Source organism: Hyaena hyaena, unplaced genomic scaffold (genome assembly GCF_003009895.1).
Source record: "Hyaena hyaena isolate Hyena2069 unplaced genomic scaffold, ASM300989v1 scaffold_78, whole genome shotgun sequence".
In the NCBI taxonomy this organism is placed as follows: domain Eukaryota; kingdom Metazoa; phylum Chordata; class Mammalia; order Carnivora; family Hyaenidae; genus Hyaena; species Hyaena hyaena.
This window is the reverse complement of record NW_024080710.1, coordinates 382,252-404,794: the sequence shown is the minus strand read 5'-3', so window position 1 is coordinate 404,794 and position 22,543 is coordinate 382,252. Positions and strand designations below refer to the sequence as shown.

The window sequence follows — 22,543 nt, the reverse complement described above, 5'->3', positions numbered from 1 at the left end:
CACCTCATTGTCTTGGAACTGGCTTAGGGCCCACACTGCGCCCAGATGCCAGCAGGAGCGGCCACGGTCTGGCAGTGTATCCACGATCTGCTCGATTGTCACCACACCTTTGGCTGTTGGCGGGGGGGCCCGCATGGTTGGGGGGGCATTGGGGATCCAGGAGCACCAGTCATACTGCAGGACACATGACACATGTGGGTGCCTCCTCAGCCAGCTGTCACCCATATGCGGCTGGACATGCCCCTACCTGCCCCACAGAGCAACTGCTGGTGCCTCCCACCCTCCTTCTCCCTCTCTGTGCTCCAGCAGGACCGGGCCACAGTTTTCCACTCTGTGGCTGGCACCCTTGGCTTAGTGGACAGAATACACTCAGGGAACATGTAGTTTCTGGCCCCAAGGCTGCTGGAGATCAGCCCCAGAAGACTAGGAAGAGGAGTGGCCCTCTCTGGGCCCATCAGGAGCGGTCAAGGTGACTCTGGCAATTTCCTGCCCAGATGACTCATCCTGCCTTTGCCTACCTGGCCGAAGTTCACGGCTGCATGCTGGGCTGAGGCTGTGAAGATCACTACTGTCAGGTACTCCGAAAGGTTCTCTCTGGTCTTGATGGACTTGGGGAAGCCTAAGGCAGAGTCAGAGGCTGGCTGGGGATGGCCTGATAACCCACAGGCACCCTCTTCCCAACCCTAGCCCAGGCCTTGAGCACCCCCACACATGGGCTTGGGGGGGCCCAGGCATGGTCAAGACACTGAAAGGGTTGGCCCAGTGTTCCTGATGTTTCTGACCCTGATGTTTCAATAGCTGCAGAAAGCCCCTGAGATGTCCCCCAAAGACATTGGTGGGCAGGGGGGGCTCTGGGCCCAGCACCAGGTGCTAAGGTGGATGCCATGGGTCAGCATTGCCTGAGGAAAGTCAGAGGTGAGGAAAGAGCAGAAGAGACAGCCAGGAGGAGAGCTGGGGCGGTCTGTACCTGAGGTCTTCTTGCCCCGCATGCCATACACATAAACGTCCTTCACAAAGTCCTGCAGCTCCTGGTCCTCTGCCACCACCTGGTCACTCTTGTAGTAGATGCCTACCACCTCGGCCGTGAACCTGGCTCAGGAGGAGGGGCCCAGCTCGGAGTGGGTGACTTGGCCAGGGTTTGCAGAGCTGGGTTCCTGAGCTCAGGGTAAGGGCACCACTGGTGACCCTTTGACTTATTCCTTAATATCCAGGCTCAGGTCACTTGCCCCCACCCCCACCCACATACCTTCCTTCCTCTATCACTGCCCTCACAATGGAGTCATCCACTGGCCCACTGAGTCAGTTGTCAATGCCTCCTGCAGGACCCCTGCTCATTCTGCACAGAGCGGGTCCCACAGCCCCAGCATGTACTCACGTCTTGATGGCCTCCCACACCAGGAGCCCGTCATCCCGGTAGAAGTAGTAGGGAATGTCCTCTGTGCTGTCCATACCCCGAGCTTTGATGGCCTCAGGGAAGCACAGGGAGGTATAGGTCAGGTCCTGCATGGCCTTCTGCACCATCTGCACGTGTCCACCACCCCCTGTGGCATTGGCCTTGAGTGGGAGGGGAGAGAGCACCGTGAGCTGAGGTCAGTTGCTCTTTTCCCTTCTTGCCCAGACCTCACCATGAGAAACCATGAGCGGGTACTGGGAGACCAGGCACATGGAGGGGCAAGCCCACATCCTGTGGGTTTAGGAGGTGGGGTAGGAGGGATGTTTAGTTCTGAGAATGCCAAGGGCAGCCCAAAGAGGTGGCTCCAGAGAGGCATGTCTGCCTGATCTCATGTAAGGCACCGCAGTGGAGGGGAGTGTGCAAGGGTGGGGGGGAGGGGGGGAGGGCAGCTGTGGGAGGGCGGGGCCTGCTCTGGTTCTGAGCACAGGCTGCCCTGGGTGGAGAGAGGAGCAGATACCAGCTGCCAGGACCCACACAGCTCTTTCAAGGGCCTGTTGTGTGCTTAGGTGAGGGCTGGAGAGAGGCCCAAGGAGGGATCCCGGTCCTCATCCCAGCTGCTGAGATGTAGGCACTCATGGTGGCTGAGCAGTCGGGCCCCAGAAGCTTCAAGGAGGACTTGGGTACTGGGGTGCCACACATGGGGCCACAGGTCACTTGACCTAAGCTGGATTGATCAGAGTTGCTCCCTGGACTATATGGATGGGGGAGGATGGTCACCACATGGGAACATGAGCCTGGAGCTCCCTGTAATGAGGTCCCATTCCCCCGCCCATGTCTGTCTACAGAGCCTGGCTGGGAGAAAGACCGACACAGTTTTTAAAGACTGGAAGAGTGCCAGCCAGTGTGCTTGTCCCCTGGGGCCATTATTTGAGTCCCTGGGTCCATTTTGGGAGGGGTCGGAAACTCCCTCACCTCACTTATGTGCAGGGTTTTGAGATACTACACTTCTTTTCCAGCTTCAGCTGCTGTGACTTGGGTTTTGTCATTTGCAACCCAAACGATGGCTGAGGCTTACTGGTGACCTGGCTGCCTCACTAACGGGAGATGGGAGAGGAGGAAGGGCAGTGGTGAAGGCTGCCGGGAGGGTCCAGGCTTGGTAAGGCCACAGGGGTCAGAATGGGCCAGGTGCCGCCCAGGAGAACATGAGCGATGGGAAGGAGGGGTGGGAGGCAGGGTCTACACCTACAAGCTAGAAGATGAAGGAGGAGCAGGAAGAGGCAAGAGGGCCAAACCGGCCGGGCAGGGGAAGAAGTGGTGAGACTCGGGCAGTACATTCCAGAGAGGAGAGGTCCCTGGTGTGGAAGGCGCCAGAAGCTGGCCAGAGGACCTGGGGCGTCTTCCCTCTGAGTGCCTCCTCCAGCCTCCCACCCTTCCCAGCCATCCACCACCACTGCGGTGCCTAGGGGCCTGTCTCCTGAGAGGCAATCTGGTGTGGGGGTGGAGGTGTGGAGAAGTGGGGCCCTGCAGGGGGTGGGTAGGAGGTGCTCACCTTGTCGAAGAGGCCGTACTCGCAGATGAGCTGCTCGCGGGCCTTGGTGTTGATGGCAATGGTGAACCGCACGTGTGCCACCAGCAGCTGGGGGAGCGGAGAGCAAGGAGAAGGCCTCAGAGAAGGCCAGGCCAGGCCTCCTGACCAGGTCTGTACCTCCCAGTTGCCCCCAGAGACCCCTCCAGGTCCCACACCCCAGTCCACTGAGGAGGAGGGGTGATGCTAGGGCCGAGGGAGGAAGTGAGGGTCGCCATGCTGAACTTCACTGCTGAGTAGCTTTCGGAGGCCTGGGGATGCAGCTTCCATGTTTCAGCTCATAGTGACATGAGAATGATAAAATGATAATAGTGAATACTCGGACAGAGCTTAACTATGTATGAGGCACTGTTTTAAGCTCCCTGAAGTTGTTAACTATTTTGATTCTGACAATAATCCCATGAGGCAGATGTATTATTTGCTCTGCTTTACAGATGGGGAAACAGGCCCAGAGGGACCTTTAGAGCCTACATCACCCCAGCAGTCAGTGCCAGCAGGATTCAGAAAGAGAGAAGGGCTGTACTACCACCTAGGAGCAGACAGGGGTCACACTGACCTCATTTGCCTCTTCAAACTCTGCTCCCAGGCCAGCCCCAGGCTCCATGTCCTCAGGAACCCGTGGGCTCAGAGCTGTAGCACTGCCTCCAGGGGCCGGTCTCCACTGGCGACTCCCAGCCACAGTCATGTGGGGGTGCCAGTGCCCACCTCCCTCCCTCTGTCCACCTCCATATCCCAATGCCCTCCTCCACCGCGTGAGGCCGTAGCTTGTTGTACCTTGAAAATGGGGTGCACAGCGGGCAGCTGGCGGTACATGGCAATGCCAAAAACTTCAGACACCAGATGCGTGCGCAGAAGGTGGGTGATGGTCTGGTGGACGTGGAAGTCACTGGAGCGCACCCAGATTTTGGCCAAAAGCCAGTCATATTTTGCATCCGAAGGCAGAAAAATCGGGTTTTTATCTCCTGGGACTTGGTTGAGCTGATACATTAGAGAAAGAAAGTACATGGCAACATTTTGTTCTATATAGCTATAGGAGAGCGCTTCTCAGGAAATCCCGGAAGAATCCAGGCGTCTTAAAACAGTGGTCTTTGAGTCATGAGAGGCTCCTGGAAGAGGGCAGAGGCTCCGGGGTTTGCATTTCCCACCCCAGCGACATGACTAACTACCTGTAGGATGCCGGACACCTGACTGAGCCTCTCCGAGCTCCGGCTCCTCCATCTTTGACACTACCTACCTCCCAGAGTTACGGCACAGCACGTGAATATTGTGGATGAAAACACCAGCAAGGAGCAAGTTGGCGTTTCTACTCTGGCCCCCATCCCTCAACTTCCTTGCCAGCTCGCTCCCTCCTGGTTTCTGCCCACTGCTCTGACTGCTGCTTTTCCGTGGCCCACACTTTCCTCTGTTCTTCCCTTAAATGCTGCTGTTCCCCAACTCTGGATAGTGCTCCTGACTTCCCTCCTTGCCCTCGATGAGCGCCTCCAGTTCCTGGGGCTCTCAGGCGCTCAGGATCCAGTGGCCTAGGTCACAGCCTCTTGAGCCCAGACCTGCAGCTAGTTGCCTCCTATAGGAGAGACCAGGCTTGCCTTCCCCTTTCCAGTTTCACCTCCTAGGTGAGGCCAAAGTGACTTTTTGCCTTTGTTTATGGTATATTTTACCATTTGATTTTTAAAACATTACATAATCAGGGCACTGGTTATGCTTAACTGGTTGTCTCCGTTAAGCATCCAGCTTTGGCTGAGGTCACAATCTTATGGTTCGTGGGTTCGAGCCCCGCGTTGGGCTCACTGCTGTCAGTGCAGAGCCCACTTTGGACCCTCTGTCTCACTCTCTCTCTGCCCCTCCCCAGCTTTCACGCTCTATCTCAAAAATGAATAAACATTTTTTTAAAGTTACATAATTAAATATGCCTATCTTTTCCTTTATAACTTCCAGGTTTCCTGTTTTTACTTTAAAGAGTCTCCTTAGCATCCATATTATACACTGTTCTCCTAAATTCTCTTACTTTTTTCCATTTTAAACTTTGCTTCATCTCAAATTTCTTTCTGTAAATAGTATGACATATGAGTCAAATTTAATCTTTGCCTTACGAGAAGACAATTGTGATAGTACCATTGAAATTCTATCCCTTTTTACTGAGTTGAGAAACCACCATTGTCATACTTTAAATTCTTATGTATTGGGCTTCTTTCTGGCCTCTTTATATACACCGTCCCCCCACCCCCCATCTGTCTGTTATGCATAGCACCTGCCTTCAATAGTGACCTTATGGTATTTCCTACCATGGAGCAAGGAAAGCCTTCCTTGTTTTTTTCTTTTTCAAAGAACTTTTGGCTATCCTTGGACACTTTTTTTTCCATATGAATCTTTAGTTTCTTTTATTTGGTTTTTGTATTTCCCCCTCACCCTCTGCCAGAAAGAGAGAGAGAGAGAGAGAGAGAGAGAGAAGGAAGGAAGGAAGGAAGGAAGGAAGGAAGGAAGGAAGGAAGGAAAAAGAAAGCCCGATTGAAAATTTAATTTTCAGTGCATTAGATTTTAATATGATTAAATTTGGTAGGGCTGACATTTTTATGATATCCACTTTTCTTGTTCAATATGAAAGAAAGCACTTGTTAAGATTTCATTTTACACCCTTTAAAATGATATTATGGTTTTTATTTATATGGTATTATATCATATTGTTAGCATGCAGAAACACAACATTGGTGCATTTTAGGAGTCTATCCAGATGCATTGCTAAATCCATGTATTCATTCTCAAAGCTTTTTGACAAATGAGTCTTAGGTTTTCTTGTTCCACCATCACATTATTACCAAAAGATAATTTTCTCTGCTTTTTTTCTCACATGTTATTTTCTTCTTTCTTGCAGATGCCAGGACCCCCAGGACAGTGTTGAGTGACAGTGGTGGCATCAGTATTCTTACTTATGACTTTAACAGAAATGGCTTCAGGGTTGCCATTTTTGAATGAGATTTCCTGCCTCTGTCACAGGGAAATAGATTCCTTCCATCACATTTTAATAGTTACTAGTTGGGGCTGCTAAATGCTATTAAGTTTCCTGTTGGAGTCAGTTGATACAATCAGAAGCCTTATTGTGTCATGAATCATGTTGGACGTTTTCTTGCTATTGAAACTTCTGGGAATAAACCTTGCTTGGTTATGACCCATTCGTCACTCATGACACTGCTATATTCACTTCGCTAATGTCATGGTTGGATTTCCTTTAAAATCTGTCTTTGTAACTTGGACTAGTCTTCTGTTCAGCTTTTTTGGAGCCTGCCTGTGTCGGGTTTCAGCAGGAAGGTTATGTATGCCAGCTTCAAAGAATGAAGTCAGGCACCCTGGAAATGTGTGCTGTTTACAGGCTAGCTGGAGCTCAGCTGCTCACCACATGGGCCTTTCACCAGTCTAGACATTTGGTCAGCTTCCCAACTGCGTACACGGATATTGGCCTATTTTCTACAATTTCTTCTAATAATTTATCCTTTGCCAGGTTTTTACCCATCTCTTTCAGCTTTCTCATATGTGTTGCCATGCTATTACTCTTTTAAAAAAAAGCACTCTTGTGATTATGTATTCTTATTCCAAATCTTGTAATATTTTGCTCTCTTTTTCCCCTTTCACTAGCTTCATGACAGGGTTATTTATTTTCTTGGACCTTTCAAAGAACCAGATTTTGGATTCACTTGGTTTTATTTGCATGGCTCTTTATAGTTTGCAAAGGTTGCATTTTCAGTAGAGGGAAGAGACTCAGGAACCCTATGACCTCCCCAAGGTCCCACAGCTGCTATCAAGTGGCAGAGCTGGGAGTGAAGCCAGACCCCTGACTCCAGGCCTCTCTAAGAAGTCTCTAGAGCACAGGCTGCTTCCAGATGCCGCCGGTGGTCCATGGCTCCTCTCCTTGGATCTCTGAGCTCCGTTTGCTTCTCTTGCATTGCCCATCTCTCTACCTTTTGATTTTGCTTCAGTTTCTTAAGCACATTGCTTCTCTCTGATAGGCTGGGAATTCCTCTGGGGGACGGTGTGCCCAAGACCAGGTGACAGGGGAGTGCGAACTCCGGAGCCGGGCAGACTGGCATGAATCCTGGCTGTGCAGACTGTGAGCACCTGGGTCTGTGTTCTCATCTGCAGACTGTGATCCACATCAGTGATCCCCGCTCTTGGAGGGTTGTGATGATGATTACGTGAATCAAGGCAGGTCCTGGTCTGAAACCCTGATGGCCGAGTGTTTCAGAATCCAGAAGTTTTTTAGATCTTGGCAGTGCATATACTTCATTATGTGACACCTCTCTCCCCTGCCCTGTAATATTTTACAATCAAGCACACATCAGTATTTCTGTAGTGATACATGTGCATGTCACATCGAATGAGGCAAAGCTTCTAAGCAGTCTCTCCTTTGGGTTCGGAGCAAGTTTTGCTGCCAATGAATCTGCTGCAGAGTTTTGAAAAACCTAGCAGTCTGAGAACTTTTTAGATCTCAGAATTGAGGGAAAAGGATTGTGGACCGTGCAGGCTAACCATCGGGTCAGTCTTGTCACGTGGTGAGCGCCCAGCAAAACCAGCTGCTGTTATGCCCATGGCACTCACTGCCCGGTTCACCGCTGGCTCAAAGTAAAGTGTGCTGAACGCCTGTCTGCCTGTTCCTCACAGGGGCCCCTGGGCAGCAGCCCCTTTCACAGACCTACACCTGGTGTTCTTTCCTGCTGTCTGAAGACCAGTGGCCACAATGTGGTTGGTGCTCTGAGCAAGCCGAGTGCAGCCAGGAATGGGAGAGGTGAGGCTCTGCCCCTGCCTCCTCTCCCCAAACCACTTCTTTCTCCTTCTCCATCCTCCTTGGTAGAGACAACCCGTGGACACTAGAAGGCAGCACTGGGCTGGGTCCTGAACCCAGCCTCCATGATGCCTCCTTGTGGCCTCAGTCTCCAGCGCATCCTGCAGTCTCACGGCCTGGCCCCTTTGGGTGTTTGAACTTGGGGCCAAGGTCAGGATGCTGGGAGCGGGAAGGCGGGTACTATGTTATTCCAGAGCAGGTCCTCAGCAGAGCAGCTGGCTCTGTGGGAATCTGTCCAGTGTATCTCAGGGAGGGGAGCCCTTTGTGCTCCTCATGGACAGCCCTCCCCACGGCTGGCAGGAAGCCCCAAGTTCTTTTTTTTTTTTTTTTAATGTTTTATTTATTTCTGAGAGAGAGAAGAGAGAGAGAGAGAAGAGAGAGAGAGTGTATGAGCAGGGAAGGGTCAGAGAGAGGGAGATACAGAATCTGAAGCAGGCTCCAGGCTCTGAGCTAGCTGTCAGCACAAAGCCCAACGCAGGGCTTGAACCCACGAACCGTGAGATCATGACCTGAGCTGAAGTCGGATGCTTAACCGACTGAGCCACCCAGGAGCCCCAGGAAGCCCCAGGTTCTTGCTTCTCTTGTCCACCCGGCAGAGCCTTCAGCTTTCAGCACCTTCCTAGGAGATGTGAAGCAGAGAGGCCTCCTCCTCCAGGAGGTTCTAGTGGGGATGCCAGAAATTCCTCCCCAAGCCCTGGCTGCCCAGGGCAGAACCGTCTGGAAAGGAGCATGGTGGGCTGCCTACCTGGATAGCGATGGGGACAATCTTGTTGGCCAGATTCTTGTACAGCAAGCAGATGGGCGCCGCAAGGAACTGCAGAGTGCAGGGGTCAGTTTTGTTGGCATCGATGCCATCCAGCAGCTCAAAGTCCACGATGAAAATGTTCCCTTGCTGTGGGAGCAAGAGGAAGTATAGCCACATCAGTCTCAGCCAGAGACGGAGCCAAGAATCAGGCCTACAGGAGGGAGAAGCGGCTTTCGAGTGGAGTTCAGAACGGATAGTTTTGGCCCCTGACTCAAGGCCAATTCACATCAAGAGTTTTTCAGAGGTCGCAGTGGTTTTCCATGAGGTGAAGGAATGGCAGTGGCCGATTCTGCCTTTGTTGTACCTAGAAGCTGCTTGACCTCCCGTGAAAGATGATGAAAGACCACCCAGAGCGGCAGGTTAATAAGAAAGCAGAGAGAGTGCAGATAAAATAGACAAGAGAACATAAATTCCAGAGTGATGCTGCCGGACTCCATTCACATGGTGTTCACAACTGGGCAAACGTGAGCTTCCGGAGGAGAGATGGGCAGGTCTGCAGGGGCAGGGTGTACAGGGGCAGAGGTGTGCAGGGGTGGGGTGTGCAGGGGCAGAGGTCTGCAGGGGTCTGTAGGGATAGGATCTGCAGGGCAGGGGTCTGCAGGGTCCAAGGAGGTCTTCAGGGTTTGGAGGAGGGTAGGCTCTTCAGGGTCAGGGGAGAGCCTACAGGGGCAGGAGTGGGTCTGTGTTCCTGGGTAGTGTGTTCTGTCCGGGTCTGAGGCTGGTGGCATGCTGGGGTCACCTGGTGAAAATGCATTATGCTTGCTGATACTCCTGATTTTTACTCCTTTCTGTGGTTATTTAAAAATTTTTTAAAGTTTATTTTGAGAGAGAGAGTGCAAATGGGGAAGGAACAGAGAGAGAGAGAGAGAAGACCCCAGGCAGGCTCCTCACCATCAGTTCAGAGGCTGATGTGGGGCTCAAGCTCATGAACTATGAGATCATGACCAGAGTTTAAGTCGGATGCTTGACCAACTGAACCACCCAGGTGCCCCTCTTTTCTGTGGTTATTATACTTCAAAAAAAAAAAAAACAAAACCCTGAATATGTCTGGGATTCGGGGAAGGGAGAAAACCACCCTTTGAAGAATACACTTGAGTTTTCTAGAGGGAGCCCAACCTGAGTGCTGTGAGGGTTCCTTTCACAAAGTTAGGGCCCTCTCAGTCAAGAGCTTGAAGAATTTGGGTAGAGGACGGGTGGCACGTCTTCTAAAGCCTTTCTTATTTTAAGTAATGGATACAGCTGGGAAGGGGGAAGGGCCTTCGATGTTGGAGGGTCGAGTCCACAGGGGCTCAGGTGACGCGTGTGTCCACAACTCTGCCAGCTGGGCCACCGAGCACGTGTTTCAGGAATCCCGCTGAGGGGGACCAAAGATCAGACAGGAGCTGAGGGGCTGGCCGCCATCTTCCTCCTTAAGGACCATGGCAGTCACCTGACACCAGTGATGAGTTCTGAGCAGTCTGTCTGCGATGCACGTGGGTCAGAGGTGGGGAGGATGGGTTGAGAACCCTCATAAGTACTGCACAGAAGGAGTGGCTGCCAATCACATCTTGAGAAGACTCAGGTTAGTTAAGGTGATGAATGCCAGGCTAACAGGAGGCCCTGGGAACCCAGGCCAAGGAACCACGAGGTCTGGGATTTAGGCCTGTGCCTGGGGCACTTCTCTGTTATTTTTCCCACCTCCTCTCTCTGGTCCTCAGTTTCCTCCTTCTGAAAAGTGAGGGGAAAATCCTCTTAGTTTGACGTTCTGGGATTCTGTAGTAGACATTGATGTTTTGCCTGTCTGGAGTCCCTGTCCTCCCTTTTTGGTCCTCGTCTTCCATTTTCCTGGCCCTAACAACTGACTCAGGAAATGAGGATTTGTGCCACAGATATGTGTGTAAGAGATGGAATAGTGTGTGTGTAACAGAGGACAGGGGTGTGTGAATGAGATGGATGGTGTATAAGATCCTAGTCAGTGGTGGCTATCAGAATATTGCTTCATGACCAAAACCACAACTACGCCTCAAGATCATCAGTCACAGGAAAGATGACCATTGTGACAAAGATAGCCAACCCTGCCTGCCCCGCTGCCCCCCCCCCCCCCCGGGGGAGATGGCAAGGACTCCCAGGCAGAAGCTGTTTCCTGCCAGAGGGCTACTAAATCCCTTCTAGATCTAGGATTCTGTGGCTTTCAAGGTTCTATGATTCTCTGATTTGAAGTGTGAAACCTACAGCCACTGACTCAATGTAAATCTATTCAGAAGTTAAATCTGCAAAGGAATACTGCTCCGTGTGTGTGCCTGTGTGAGTATGTGCTGGTGTGGGGGCATGTGTTGTCCTTGTCAGCTGTCCACGTGACCAGGTGGTGTCCTGGGGCCCCGGCAGGGTCAGGGTGAGGGGGTTGGGACCGCCTGCCATGGGGCAGGGGACTCTCCAAGGGATGTCAGCGGGCTGGTGGCCCTTGAGTCAGGTAGGCAGGACGTGGGGCCAGCAGGTCTGTCCACAGATGGCACAGACCAGCCCCCTTTAGCTGGCCCCCAAGGCAGGCTGAGCAAATAAGACATGGTGACCAGAAACAGAAGGCCACCTAGACACGTGGGGGACAAGTGTCGGGAGGCCCCACTGTCCTGGATGTGGTGAAAGAGGCCAAGTGACTGGAGAGCAAGGGCCATTCCTGTCCCTTAAGTCCCTGCAGGTGAGCCTGGAGGAGGGCTGGGGAGAGGGTGAGGGCAGAACCAGAAGACACTATCATTTCTAATTTGAAAGTTAAAAATTCCATCCATTTTTCCTTTTTTTTTTTTTTCTGTTCTGAACAAAGCTTGCTTCTATCTCCGGTTTCCTCGCCTTTGCAAGGTGGGTGACAATTTGATGACCATGTGTGTAAAGCATCTCTCACAAAGCCTGCCCACAAGTGACCTCCTGCTCAGAGGGAGTTCTTTCAATTAGTGATACTGATATTGAAAATGTGGATATGTTCCCTGCCCTGAGTGTGGAGAAATATCACCCTCAATTCCTCCTCCTACATTAGTCAAAACAGTTCCCATAAATGCCCAGGGAAAGGCAGACATCACTTCCTCGAGGGCAGCTCATCTCATCATCAGCCTGGCAGATGAGCCTGGAGACAGTGGCCTGTGGGCTGGTGAGCACTGGCCAGCAGAAAGTGGATTCGGCTTGCCGGAGTGTGACCTGGTCACTTGAGTTGGCTTCAGCCAGCATCATCAGACAGCCGGGTCCTACCTCCATCTCCTGCTCCAAGGTGAGCTCCCGCTCCAGGCTGCACTCCACCATCTCTGTGGTCACAGGGAACTTCTTGGGCAGCTTTGTGCAGCGCTGGATCAACACCGGGTTGCAGCCATTCAGGAACTGGTAGCCAAACATGAGGTCTTCCTGCCAGTGCTTCATGACTCGCTCTGTGGGGGAGAAGATCATGGCCCTGCTTGAGCTCTGAGTGGGGGCAGCCCGGGCTGTGGCCCTCCCGACCTGGGCGGAGGGCCAGAGTCCCTGCTGGGTCCCTTCTCCCAGGTGTTTGCCAGACAGCTGGTCAACCTGGCACTCTGCTTGCTGTGCCCAACTGCTTGACCATTGGGGCAGGCCATGGCACCGCCTTGTCTTCCCTGAGCTGCCCTTGGTGGTGCAGAAGGATCCAGAGGAATTCCCTTCTCAAGAACAAAACCAAAAATAGACAAATAGGATCACATTAAGTTAAAAACCTGCACAGCAAAGAGAACAGTCAACAGAGTGAAAAAACAACCTGCAGAATACAAGACATTTGGAAACTGCACATCTGATAAAGAATAATCTCCAAAATAGATAACTCCTACAACTTCATACCAGCAAAACCCACTAATAACCTGATTAACAAATGGGCAAAGGACTTGAACAGACATTCTCCATAGAAGACATACAAATAAATGGCAGGTATATGAAGAAATGCTCAGTGTCACTAAGCATCAGGGAAATGCAAATCAGAACAATGAGATATTGCTCACACCTGACAGGATGGCTATTATAAAAACAAAAGACAAAAGGTGTTGGTGAGGACATGGAGAACCCAGAACCCTTGTGCATGGGTTGGTAGGAATACAAAATACTTGGCCGATGTGGCAAACAGTAGGGTGGCTTCACAAAAAAATTAAAATAGAACTACCATAGGAGTCAACGAGCCTGCTTCTGAGTATTTGTCCCAAAGAATTAAAACAAGGATCTAGAAGCAATATCTGTACTCCCATGGTCACTGCAGCATACTTCATTAATAGCCAAGATATGAAAAGAGCCTAAGTGTCCACTTACAGAGGAAAAGATAAAGGAAGTGTGCTGTATACATCTAATGGGATACCATTCAGCCTTAAAAAAAAAAAAAAGGATATTTTGCAATATGTGATGAACGTCGTGGATGAACGTGGAGGACATTATGCTAAGTGAAATCAGGAAGACAAATACGGCATGATCCCATGTACATGTGCTATGTCACACAGCCAAGCTCATAAAATCAAGGAGTGGGATGGTGGCTGCTGGGGGAGGGGAAATGGGGAGATGCTGATCAGTGAGCATAACGTTTTAGTTAAGCAAGATGGATATGTTCTAGAGATCTGCTGTACAACATTGTGCCTATGGGGGGGGCAGGGAGAAGGGACTCACCTCCTTCTGCCCAGGATGGAGGGAGGAGGGGGAAGGAGGGGAGCAGAAGGGGGATCTTGGGGAGGAGTCTTCAAAGGCAGTTTTCACCTGGTGCTTACTTCAATACCCATTCCTCACCCATCATTCCCGTTTCCCTGTCTTTCTGTTGCCATGTTTTCCTTCTTGTGCCACGCCTGGCGAGTACGATGCTGTTGTTCCACCAAACACATCCTAGTCCAAGGGCGCCCAATGTCGCTTTTATGTAAATCCTTAAAACACAAGCTACATTCTGCCTTTACTCTGCTCAGAAGTGTCACAAATGGCCGATTCATGTAAGCACAAAGCTCTGATATTTCTGAGACTTGATGATGAAATGAGGGTGAGGGTGTTCGGCCTTGAATGTCCAAGGAGGAGAAACCTCTGGGCGTGAAGGTGAAGGCCAGGGAACGGCGGGGCCTGGGGCAGGGGTGCCCAGCCTGTCGAGCCAGCCGCTGGGCCAGAGTGGGGCGGGACAGCCCTTTCAGTTCCCAGGGAAGTCTCCCCAGCCCCACAAGCGACCCCAAAGGCACACTCACCTGAAATAGTGTTGCTGATCTTGACGAAGATTTTCTCGAAGTCAGCGAAGTCGCTCCAGGAAGACTGGAACATGTGCATGAAGCGGTTGATGAACAGGTTCTCCATCCTGCAGACCAGGAGACAACGTCCCTGCTCACACTGCTCTGGCCCTGCCCCTTCTGCAAAGCCCTCATACTGTGGTCTCATGAGGCCTCCAGACACCTCCAGGGCCACAAGGAACTGAGCCCGGGGCAGCTCTGAGGGGGCAGCTTGTGGAACCAGGACAGAGATGGTTACCTACACCTGCATCTCCCCTGTGAAAGAGACCGGCCGCTGCCCTTGAGAACAGTCTACAGCACCTCCAATCCCATCCACGCCTGCTTTCGTCCATGCCTTCATTCATTCATTCATCAAACTTCTGCTGCCCCCACTCGGTGAGAAGCTTCCAGGCACAGAGCGCTACTATCTCCTGTGCAGCTGCTCTACCTAGTCTCCTGGGGTCTTAGGGGATGAGCGAGTCCATTGAATGTATCCCTCATTTACTCTCTGCTGAACTCTGGCTCTGTGCCTTGTCCTCAGGGACACAGTTTTCCAAATGTTCATGACACAGGATAGCAAAATAAACCAGGACAGGATAGGAGCTTGATGAATTCAAAATGCAGGCTGCAGGCACTCAAGAGTGAGATCTGAGTGGCCTGAGCAATCCTAGGGGCTGGCTGGAGGAGGCGACTGTGGGATGGGCCTGGGAAGGGTAGGGGAGAGTGAGAGAGGTGTTCCAGACTTCCCTACTAACTCAAGCAAGATGGAGGACAGAGGCTAGGGAATTCTGACCAGCGCTCATGGGACCCACTCTGCCTCATTTCTCTGGCACACCCACTCCTGAGGATACCAGGCAGTTATGTTTCCTCCCCACTGTCAAGGCTCACTGTCCACTCCTCCAGAGTTCAAGCCTCCTACCTGTGCCGCCTTTTGTACGTCCTCGCTTGGGGCCTTTGCCTGTGCTGTTCCCTACACCTGGAATGCCCAGTGCCCCTTTTGTCACCTCCTGAGCCTACGGGGTGAGTGTGTCTGGAGGGCTCGCCTGGAGTGCACCCCACTCCTCCTTTGATTTCAGGTAAGCCACCCCTACCCCAGACCCCCGGGGCACCTGTGATGCTGTGTCTGCAGTGCTGACGGCAGATTTCCTACAGTAAACACAATACCTGCCTCTACCTCAGTCACCTGGAGGGCAAGGGCGTGTCTGCTTTGCTCCCTGCTGAGCCTTGACCTCTAGGAGCTCCAGTGGCTCAGGCAGCAGGGGTCCCTGAGCAGGGTGGTGCAAATACCTGGGGCAGGGAACCAAGCTGGCTGGTGCTCCTCCAGGGAACTCCCCTTTCTACCCACCCACCTCCCAAGCAGGACCAGCAGAGCCCCACCCGTCCCAGAAGCGGCAGCCCTAACCCTAACTCCTTGGACTCACTACTTGGGGGATGAGGGGGGCGGGGGAGGTGCTGCCTGAGGCCCGAGTGCTGTCACAGAACGGTTCAGGAGTTCCAAAGCCACCTCACAACTTTGCCAGCAGAATCAAAGGACTGCGGTTTGGGTGTTTTGTCCGGAGTGAACCTGGCTCATGGGGACAGAGAGCTGTCCCATTGCAGGTGAGGCAGCAGGGAGCACGCACGAGGGCAGCAAGTCTGAGTGACTGAATGCAGGAACTGGGCAGATGAGCAGGAAACTCCAGGGCCCCTCCCGGCCCTGCCAGACATGGAAAAGGCACCGGAGGCAGAACATGACACGCCTTTAGGACTCCCCTTCGGACCCTCCCTCAGTCTAGCAAATGCCACCCTGGGACCCCTAGGAGCCCACACTGCTCAGGAGTGAGCCGAGGGGCCACAAGCCTGGTAACCTCTGTGGGCCTTGACTTCTCCTCTGTGAGTTGGATGACCCAGCTGCCTGAGGCTACTGAGTGGCTGCAGTCCCTGGAAGGTGCTGGAGTGCAGCCTGGGCAGTGTGGCAGACACAGCAGGTGCTCAGCACCTCGGGCTGGAGAATGACACTGGAATCTTCTCTGGGCTGGTATCTTCCACCCTTCTATCCCAGCCCCTCCCCAGGAAGGAGGACCTGTTACATACATGCTTTGTTTTTTGTTTTTGTTCCTCACCCCCCACCCCACATTTATTTTACACACTTGCTTTCGTGCCTCACCACTGCCAGGCAGCCCCCCAGCAAAGCTTCTTTCAGCCTTGTTACCCCTTCCTCCTCTATCTCCCCTGTCAGCTGAGCCTCCTGGGACAGGAGCCACTGTTAAACTAGAGGAGTAAATTTCCTTGTGACACCCACTGGCAGATGGAAAAGAACTCATTTCTGAGGGAGGAGAGCCTTCCCAGGCCTCTACAATCCTGGCAGCCCCAGCACTGCTCAGTACTAGATGGTGCCCAGGAAAGTGGTCTGCGGCCCTGGAAGATCTTGTGAGGAACCGGGGGTGAGTCATAGCCCCACATGGCTCATGGTCTCCTCAGCTGGGTCTCTTTGACTTCAAAACAGAAGGTTGGCACTGAAAACAGGGTGGGGTGTAGCACTGCTCGGAGGAAGCCACAGACTCAGAAAGAAGTGGAATTAGGAGGAAAATATTTGCATGTCATCTGCAGGCAAAATATTTCCACCTGCTCATACACAATGGGAATGCTGGGGCTTCAAAGTTCTGTTACTGCACAGAGGAACTGCCCAAAAGAGGGCTCTTGGCTCATTCAAGGTCACACAGCCAGGCGGAACTGTGCTTGCTCTGCGCCAAGACAGGTAAGAGCTTGTTTCCTCTGCTTCCCCTGCCCCTTTCCTTCTACGGCTCCTCCATTTTTCCACCTCACAGTTTTACTGTTTGGAGTTGGGAGCAAGGCTTACTGAGGAGGGCCGGCCACATTCCAGTCAGAGCAGGTGGCCTGGAGGAAACAAGTCACCAGAGTTACCCAGAAGTGGCATGGAAACGACTGCCCAGAGCTGGAAGTTCAGTGAGGAGGGTGTCTCTGGTGACCTCAGCCACAAGTTTGTTTTCCGCAGGCCAGACTGGGTTTAACCACGGGCAGAGCGGCACGCTATGGCGTGGGCTATGGGGACACTGGCTAACTAGGCTCTGGGTCTGTGGTTTCTATCAGGAACTGTCCATGCACAGAGGACTGCCAGACACTGGTTGGGGTTCTGAGACCCCCTGACCCAAGTGCTAGGGTTTGGACACAAATCTGCATGAGGCTGGGAGTCCCTGACAGGTGGCAGCTGAGATGGTAGCGTCAGCACAGGATGTTAAGGGTCTGGCCTAAGATACCAGCCCCATCATTTCCCAGCCATGTGGCCCTGGGCAAGTCCCTAATCTTGGCTGTGGCTTGGTTTTCTCACCTATGAAATGGGCACATGGCTGCCCCTGCCTCACAGGGCTGACAATGTACAGAAAACACTGGTACATAAAAAGAGTTCCACAAACATTAGCAAGTAGTGCCATAATTATCACTCACTGTTAATATTAAAGGCTGCAGCCTTAGGCACTGGCATTCTGGGGGACCAGCAGACAAGTTCAAAATCCTGTCTGCAGCTCAGCACTTTACCCTCTTCCTTTTTTTTTTTTTTTTTTACACAAATAGTTTATTGTCAAGTTGGTTTCCATATAACACCCAGTGCTCATCCCCACAAGTGCCCTCCTGCATGCCCATCCCCCCACCTCCCCCCACCTCCATCAGTCCTCAGTTTGTTCTCAGCATTTACCCTCTTACTTCTGCTGGGTCTTCCTATCTAATCCACTCATCTTTCTTCCTTCACACCCAATTCAGAGAAGAATTTTTACCTCCTTCCTGGTCTTTTCTTCCTGTTCTCTTTGTCCCCTGAAAGTGCTCTCATCCAGGGCAGTGGTAACTTCCTAGTGGAGGCCCTACAGCCCTAACCATCCCAGTCTCTTTAGTACATCTGACAACCAGCTCCTTTCTTCTTGACATTACAATGCTGAGACTCTTGGATCACCACGGTCCTGTCCCCCTCACCCCCCTACTCAGGTAAAGGCTAGATTCCTTGCCCACCTTCTGACCTTGATAGCCTCAGCCCCATATCCCCACGCAGGCCTCTACTCTGGTCCCCCTGTCTCACCAGAATTCTCACTGCCTAAAATGCCATCTCCTCTACTCTTCCAATCAGCATAGTAAACTCCTATGCATCCTTTAAAACCCAGGTTGGGCATCTCTCTTGGAAAGCATTTTTCTAATGCAGTACCCCCAGGGTTACTTCCTCCCCTGCCTCAAGCTTCCCCAGCACTCCTTTCCTAAGGAATAGCTACATGCTATTATGATGAACTATCCACAACTTGGTCCCCACTAGACTGTGAGCTTCTTGGAGCTGGACCAAAAGGCCACTTTTGATTCATCTCCAGCCCCACCCCCCAGGAGCTCAATAAGCATTTGTCAAAGAGGAGCAGCAATGGCTCCTCCAGCCCTGCTCCCATGGGGGTAGAAGAAGCCCAGAAGAGCTAGCAAATGGGCAGTGACAGTGCCTGAGAAGGCAGCTCCCCGGCTGGGCTCCTTCCTTGGGCTCAGGAATGAGGAGAAAGTCCTCCTTAGCACCCAGAATGGAGACACTAGAGGGAATTCACCTATGGTGTGCCAGACACCACCATGGGGGCACTGCATACATGAGTTCATTTAAATCTCGTAATTCTAGCAGCTCAGCATCACCAGCCTCATATTATAGAGAGGAAAGCGAAATAACTCTCCCAAGATGACACAGCTAGAGTGTGAATCAACCCTGGCTGCCAGGCTCTAAATAAACCCACCTTTTGCTTTAAAGGGTACCAAGTGATGAGTTGATACTTGTTACTGTAATTTTAATAGATGAATAGATTTTTTTCCCCCAGGAAAGCAAAGTACAACCACTTGCTACTCTGAGTTTGGTTGAGGGACCAGCACGAGTGCTTGCTGGGAATGCAGACTCTCTCCCCACTCGGACTCCCTGATCAGAACCTGTGTTTACCGATGTCCCACGCAGATCCGCATGCATGAGAATGCATGAGAGAGGGTATTTGGACTCCTGTTCCCTTACTGGGAAGCCTGGCTGTTTGTCCTTACCACCTTAAGCAAGGATGGCTGGGTTCAGCTGCCCAGTGTCCAGGAGGAGCCCAGCTACTGTAAAATGAGCCTTGCAAAAACAGCCACATTAAGTTAAAACTGCACCTTCCTTTACTGAGTTTGTTTCGTGGCAGGAATTGACATTTTCTTTTTCTAGTCCTGGGGCAGGCTTGAGGTAGACGTGGGGGAGGGGCATAGGAAAAGAAAGGACAGGGACTATGGGTACCGAGAACAGTTCCTGGGTCCAGGCATACAGTAGGTACTCCATATATGTGAGTGGAGCTAAAGCGAAGAGCCGAGAAGGACACAGGGGAGTGAGGAAGCGAGAAGGGGTGCTCGCTTCGGCAGCACATATACTAAAATTGGAGGAAACGAGAAGGGGAAATGGTCCTCCCTCCTAGGCCCTGTGGGACACCTGCTCTGGAGGGTGTCCCACCCAGAAAGACAAGCCAGTCTGAGCAGTTGGGAGAGCACAGGGCCCGTAAACAAATCTCCTCACACCAGGATTTCTCATGGCCTTACAGTCCTGGAGAGCAGGGGTTCTCAGGGTGGCCCCCAGACCTGCAGCATCAGCACCCATGGGACCTTGTTAAAAATGCAGATTCTCAGGCCCTGCCTCAGACCCCCTGAATCAGAAACTCTGGAGGTTGGGTCCAGAAATCCAGATTTTTAAAAAAAAACCCACCGCCAAGAATCCTGTTGCAAGCTGTGGTTTGAGAACCACTGCTAAAGAGGTCACAAGGTTTTCCAAAGTAATCTGGCTGTAGAACAAGCCCTTTTTTAGGAAAACCATACTTTATGCCTTCTGTTATGTCTTCTTTTATGATCCTTTAAAAATATTTTTTTTAAATTTATTTTTTAGAGAGTGTAAGCTGGGGGAGGGGCAGACAGAGAGGGACAGAGGATCCAAAGCAGGCTCTGCAGTGGCAGCAGAGAGCCCAGTATGGGGCTTGAACTCATGAACTGCGAGATCATGACCTGAGCCAAAGTCAGACACTTAACCGGCTGAGCCACCCAGGAACCCCTTTTATGATCCATTTTTAATAACAACAACAACAACAACAACAACAACAAATGCTCCTTTAGCTAATATAATTAAAACTTCCCAGGTCTGTCTACCTTGAAAACATTTTTTTAATGTTTATTTATTATTGAGAGACAGAGAGAGACAGAGCATGAGCATGGGAGGGTCAGAGAGAGGGAGACACAGAATCTGAAGCAGGCTCCAGGCTCTGAGCTGTCAGCACAAAGCCTGACATGGGGCTCGAACTCACAAACCACGAGATCATGACCTGAGCCGAAGTCAGATGCTTAACAGACTGAGCCACCCAGGTGACCCAGGTCTGTTTACCTTTTAGGTGGGAGTTTCCCCACTACATTTCCCCAACGTATTTCTCCTCCAGTGGAATACATGTCTGACTGTCTAACAAAATTTGATAGAGGTAAACAGGGTTGATACATAGACATACAGACACAAGTTAGAAGGCGGAAATGTCTTTTAAATTTTCCAAGATCAGGGGCTTTTGGGTAGCATTTATGAAGTTAATGGGAAGAACACTATTTTCTATGAGGGCTTTGGTCACATGGAGCCGACTTGTTTCTGAGCTGGTGACACTAAGAGGGTGTGGGGTCTTCTTCCTACACAGAACTCATGGCTTTGGTTTCTGGAGAAACAAACAGCTCCACTCCAGACCTCACCCTGCTTCCCCTCTTCCCTCCTGTGTGGAACTCTGCCCCATCCACTCTTACCCCCTCTCCCCTCTAGGCTCCTGGTCTTCTTCATCTCAGACACCTGATCCCTCTTTCTTTTCACATCAACTCCCTTCAAGGAGCTGCTATACATGTGATTTTTGACTGGTCTCCAAACAAGCAGCAGAGATTTGCTTAGGGGGCCGGGGAAAGGGGTCATGGGTTATGGCCATCAGACCACACTCCCCTACCCCTCCCTGGCACAGAGCCTCTGGCCCTTGGCCCTGAGCCTGGACGGCACCTCCAGAGGCTGCACAGGGCTTTCAACCTCAGCAGTGCCCCCAAGTTGAACTCATCTACCCCCTGCTTCTTCCCCACCTTCCTTTTTTTTTTTAAGTTTATTTATTTATTTTGAGAGAGAAAGAAAGCACAAGTAGGGGAGGGACAGAGAGAGAGAGAAGAGAGAGAAGAATCCCAAGCAGGCTCTGCACAGCCTAACATGGGGCTCAACTTCACGAACTGTGAGATCATGACCTGAGCTGAAGTCGGTTGCTCAACCCACTGAGCCACCCAGGTGCCCCCACCCCCTCATCAGCTTCCCTTTGTAGAGGGTGTGGGGAAGGGAAAATGATCACTCCATTTTCCCAGCAAGCCAGATGCACAAGTCAGGGATGCCTTGGGTTTCACCCTCAGTCTCTCCCCATTTTGACCTGAATTCCAACTGGATCCTGGGTCCATCCGCACCACATCCTGCATTCTTCCCTACTCTCCCACTCCCTGTCTTCAGTCAGCCCCTCCCCCACCTCTGGGCTCTCTTGTCTGACCCTCAAAGGCTGCCGAGCCAAGCAGTGCTGCCCCCACCCCAGGAAGATGTGGTTACAGTGAAGTGCCCCTGGGACTTCGGGGAGAAGGACGGTCCTTCAAGGAGCTGCCTTCACCTGACGTCATCTGATAGGAAATACATGGTGGGTAAGGGTCAAGCCCCTTGGCACGCGGCTGGTCACCTCTTCCAGAACTCAGTCATATTTCTGCACCGTTCTACCTTACTAGGAAGGAAGCTCTCTTTCTCAATTTCCTTGAAAGACATTCCCTTATCAGCACGCCGACCTCCTGCAATTGAGTTCCAGGCTGCAAACAGTGAGTAAACAACCAAGCTGCTCCTGCTTTGATGCCCCCAGGAAATGTCACAACTCACTTGGTTCTGTGAGCAGGCCAGCCACAGCTGACCTTTGCCCATGGCAGCCTGCCAGGGTGTCCCTGTCCCACCCCTCCTGGCCCCCGCCTATGTGTGCCTGGCCAGCAGCAAGGCCAAGTCAGATGCCCTTCTACTGTGAAGCCTTCCTGGACTCCATGATAAGGTAGCACCAGACAGAGCGATGGTCCATCTATGAGTCCTTGATGGTAGAGGGCAATCTGAGAGCAGGTGCTCAGCAGGTGTCTGATGATGAAGTGGGTCCTGGCTGGCCTGACCCCACTGCTAAATGTGGATGGGAATCAATGCTGTTTTTAGGGAGAAACTTCTCTGTGCAGGGTTGACACATGTGGCCCCATTATATTCTCACAATGACCCCGAGTAGGAGCCGTGGTCTCATTCTTCAGATGAGACCCTGAGGCTCAGAGAAGTTAGCTTCCCTAACATCACCTTCCACTGGTTTAGGGCCCTCTCCATGTGCCCCTCATCTCCCTGGGGTGGGGGGGTGCTTTGAGCAGCCTCCTTAAGTTCTAGTCCCCTTGGCTCAGGCTGTGCTCTCCTCAAATGCAGGGAGCACATCTCTTATCTCCTTCTTAGAACCTCGTGGTCCTTAGCCAGCAGGAGTGAGGCTTGGCTGATGTGCCCAGCTGAGCTGTACCAGGAGGGGCTGAGGGCCTGTCTCAAGATTTCTTAGCTATGTTCCTGCCAAGTCCATAGCTCAAGGGGCCAAGTTACATGGCAGATGTGGAGAAAGGTGGGTTGAGGTGTCATTGAGAAGTGGTGGTTTGTGTGGCCAGGACTGGGGAGCACAAGGAGGAGATC

At 51.9% G+C, this 22,543-nt stretch overlaps 1 protein-coding gene across 2 annotated transcripts in view; it reads right to left on the bottom strand.

Moving 5' to 3' along the window:
- The window catches only part of ALOX5 (arachidonate 5-lipoxygenase), a 49,778-nt gene that overhangs the window by 1,857 nt on the left and 25,378 nt on the right, over positions 1-22,543 (bottom strand). Inside the window, exons 5-13 of one of the 2 annotated variants that reach the window (XM_039233746.1) lie at positions 13,786-13,892; positions 11,831-12,003; positions 8,555-8,701; positions 3,753-3,956; positions 2,943-3,029; positions 1,376-1,554; positions 968-1,089; positions 519-619; positions 4-174 (exon numbers count right to left, since the gene is read on the bottom strand). In XM_039233746.1, coding sequence (XP_039089677.1) covers positions 4-174; positions 519-619; positions 968-1,089; positions 1,376-1,554; positions 2,943-3,029; positions 3,753-3,956; positions 8,555-8,701; positions 11,831-12,003; positions 13,786-13,892 — 1,291 coding nt within the window. The remainder of the gene's footprint in view (positions 1-3; positions 175-518; positions 620-967; positions 1,090-1,375; positions 1,555-2,942; positions 3,030-3,752; positions 3,957-8,554; positions 8,702-11,830; positions 12,004-13,785; positions 13,893-22,543) is intronic. The other variant, XM_039233747.1, reaches the window with a different exon arrangement.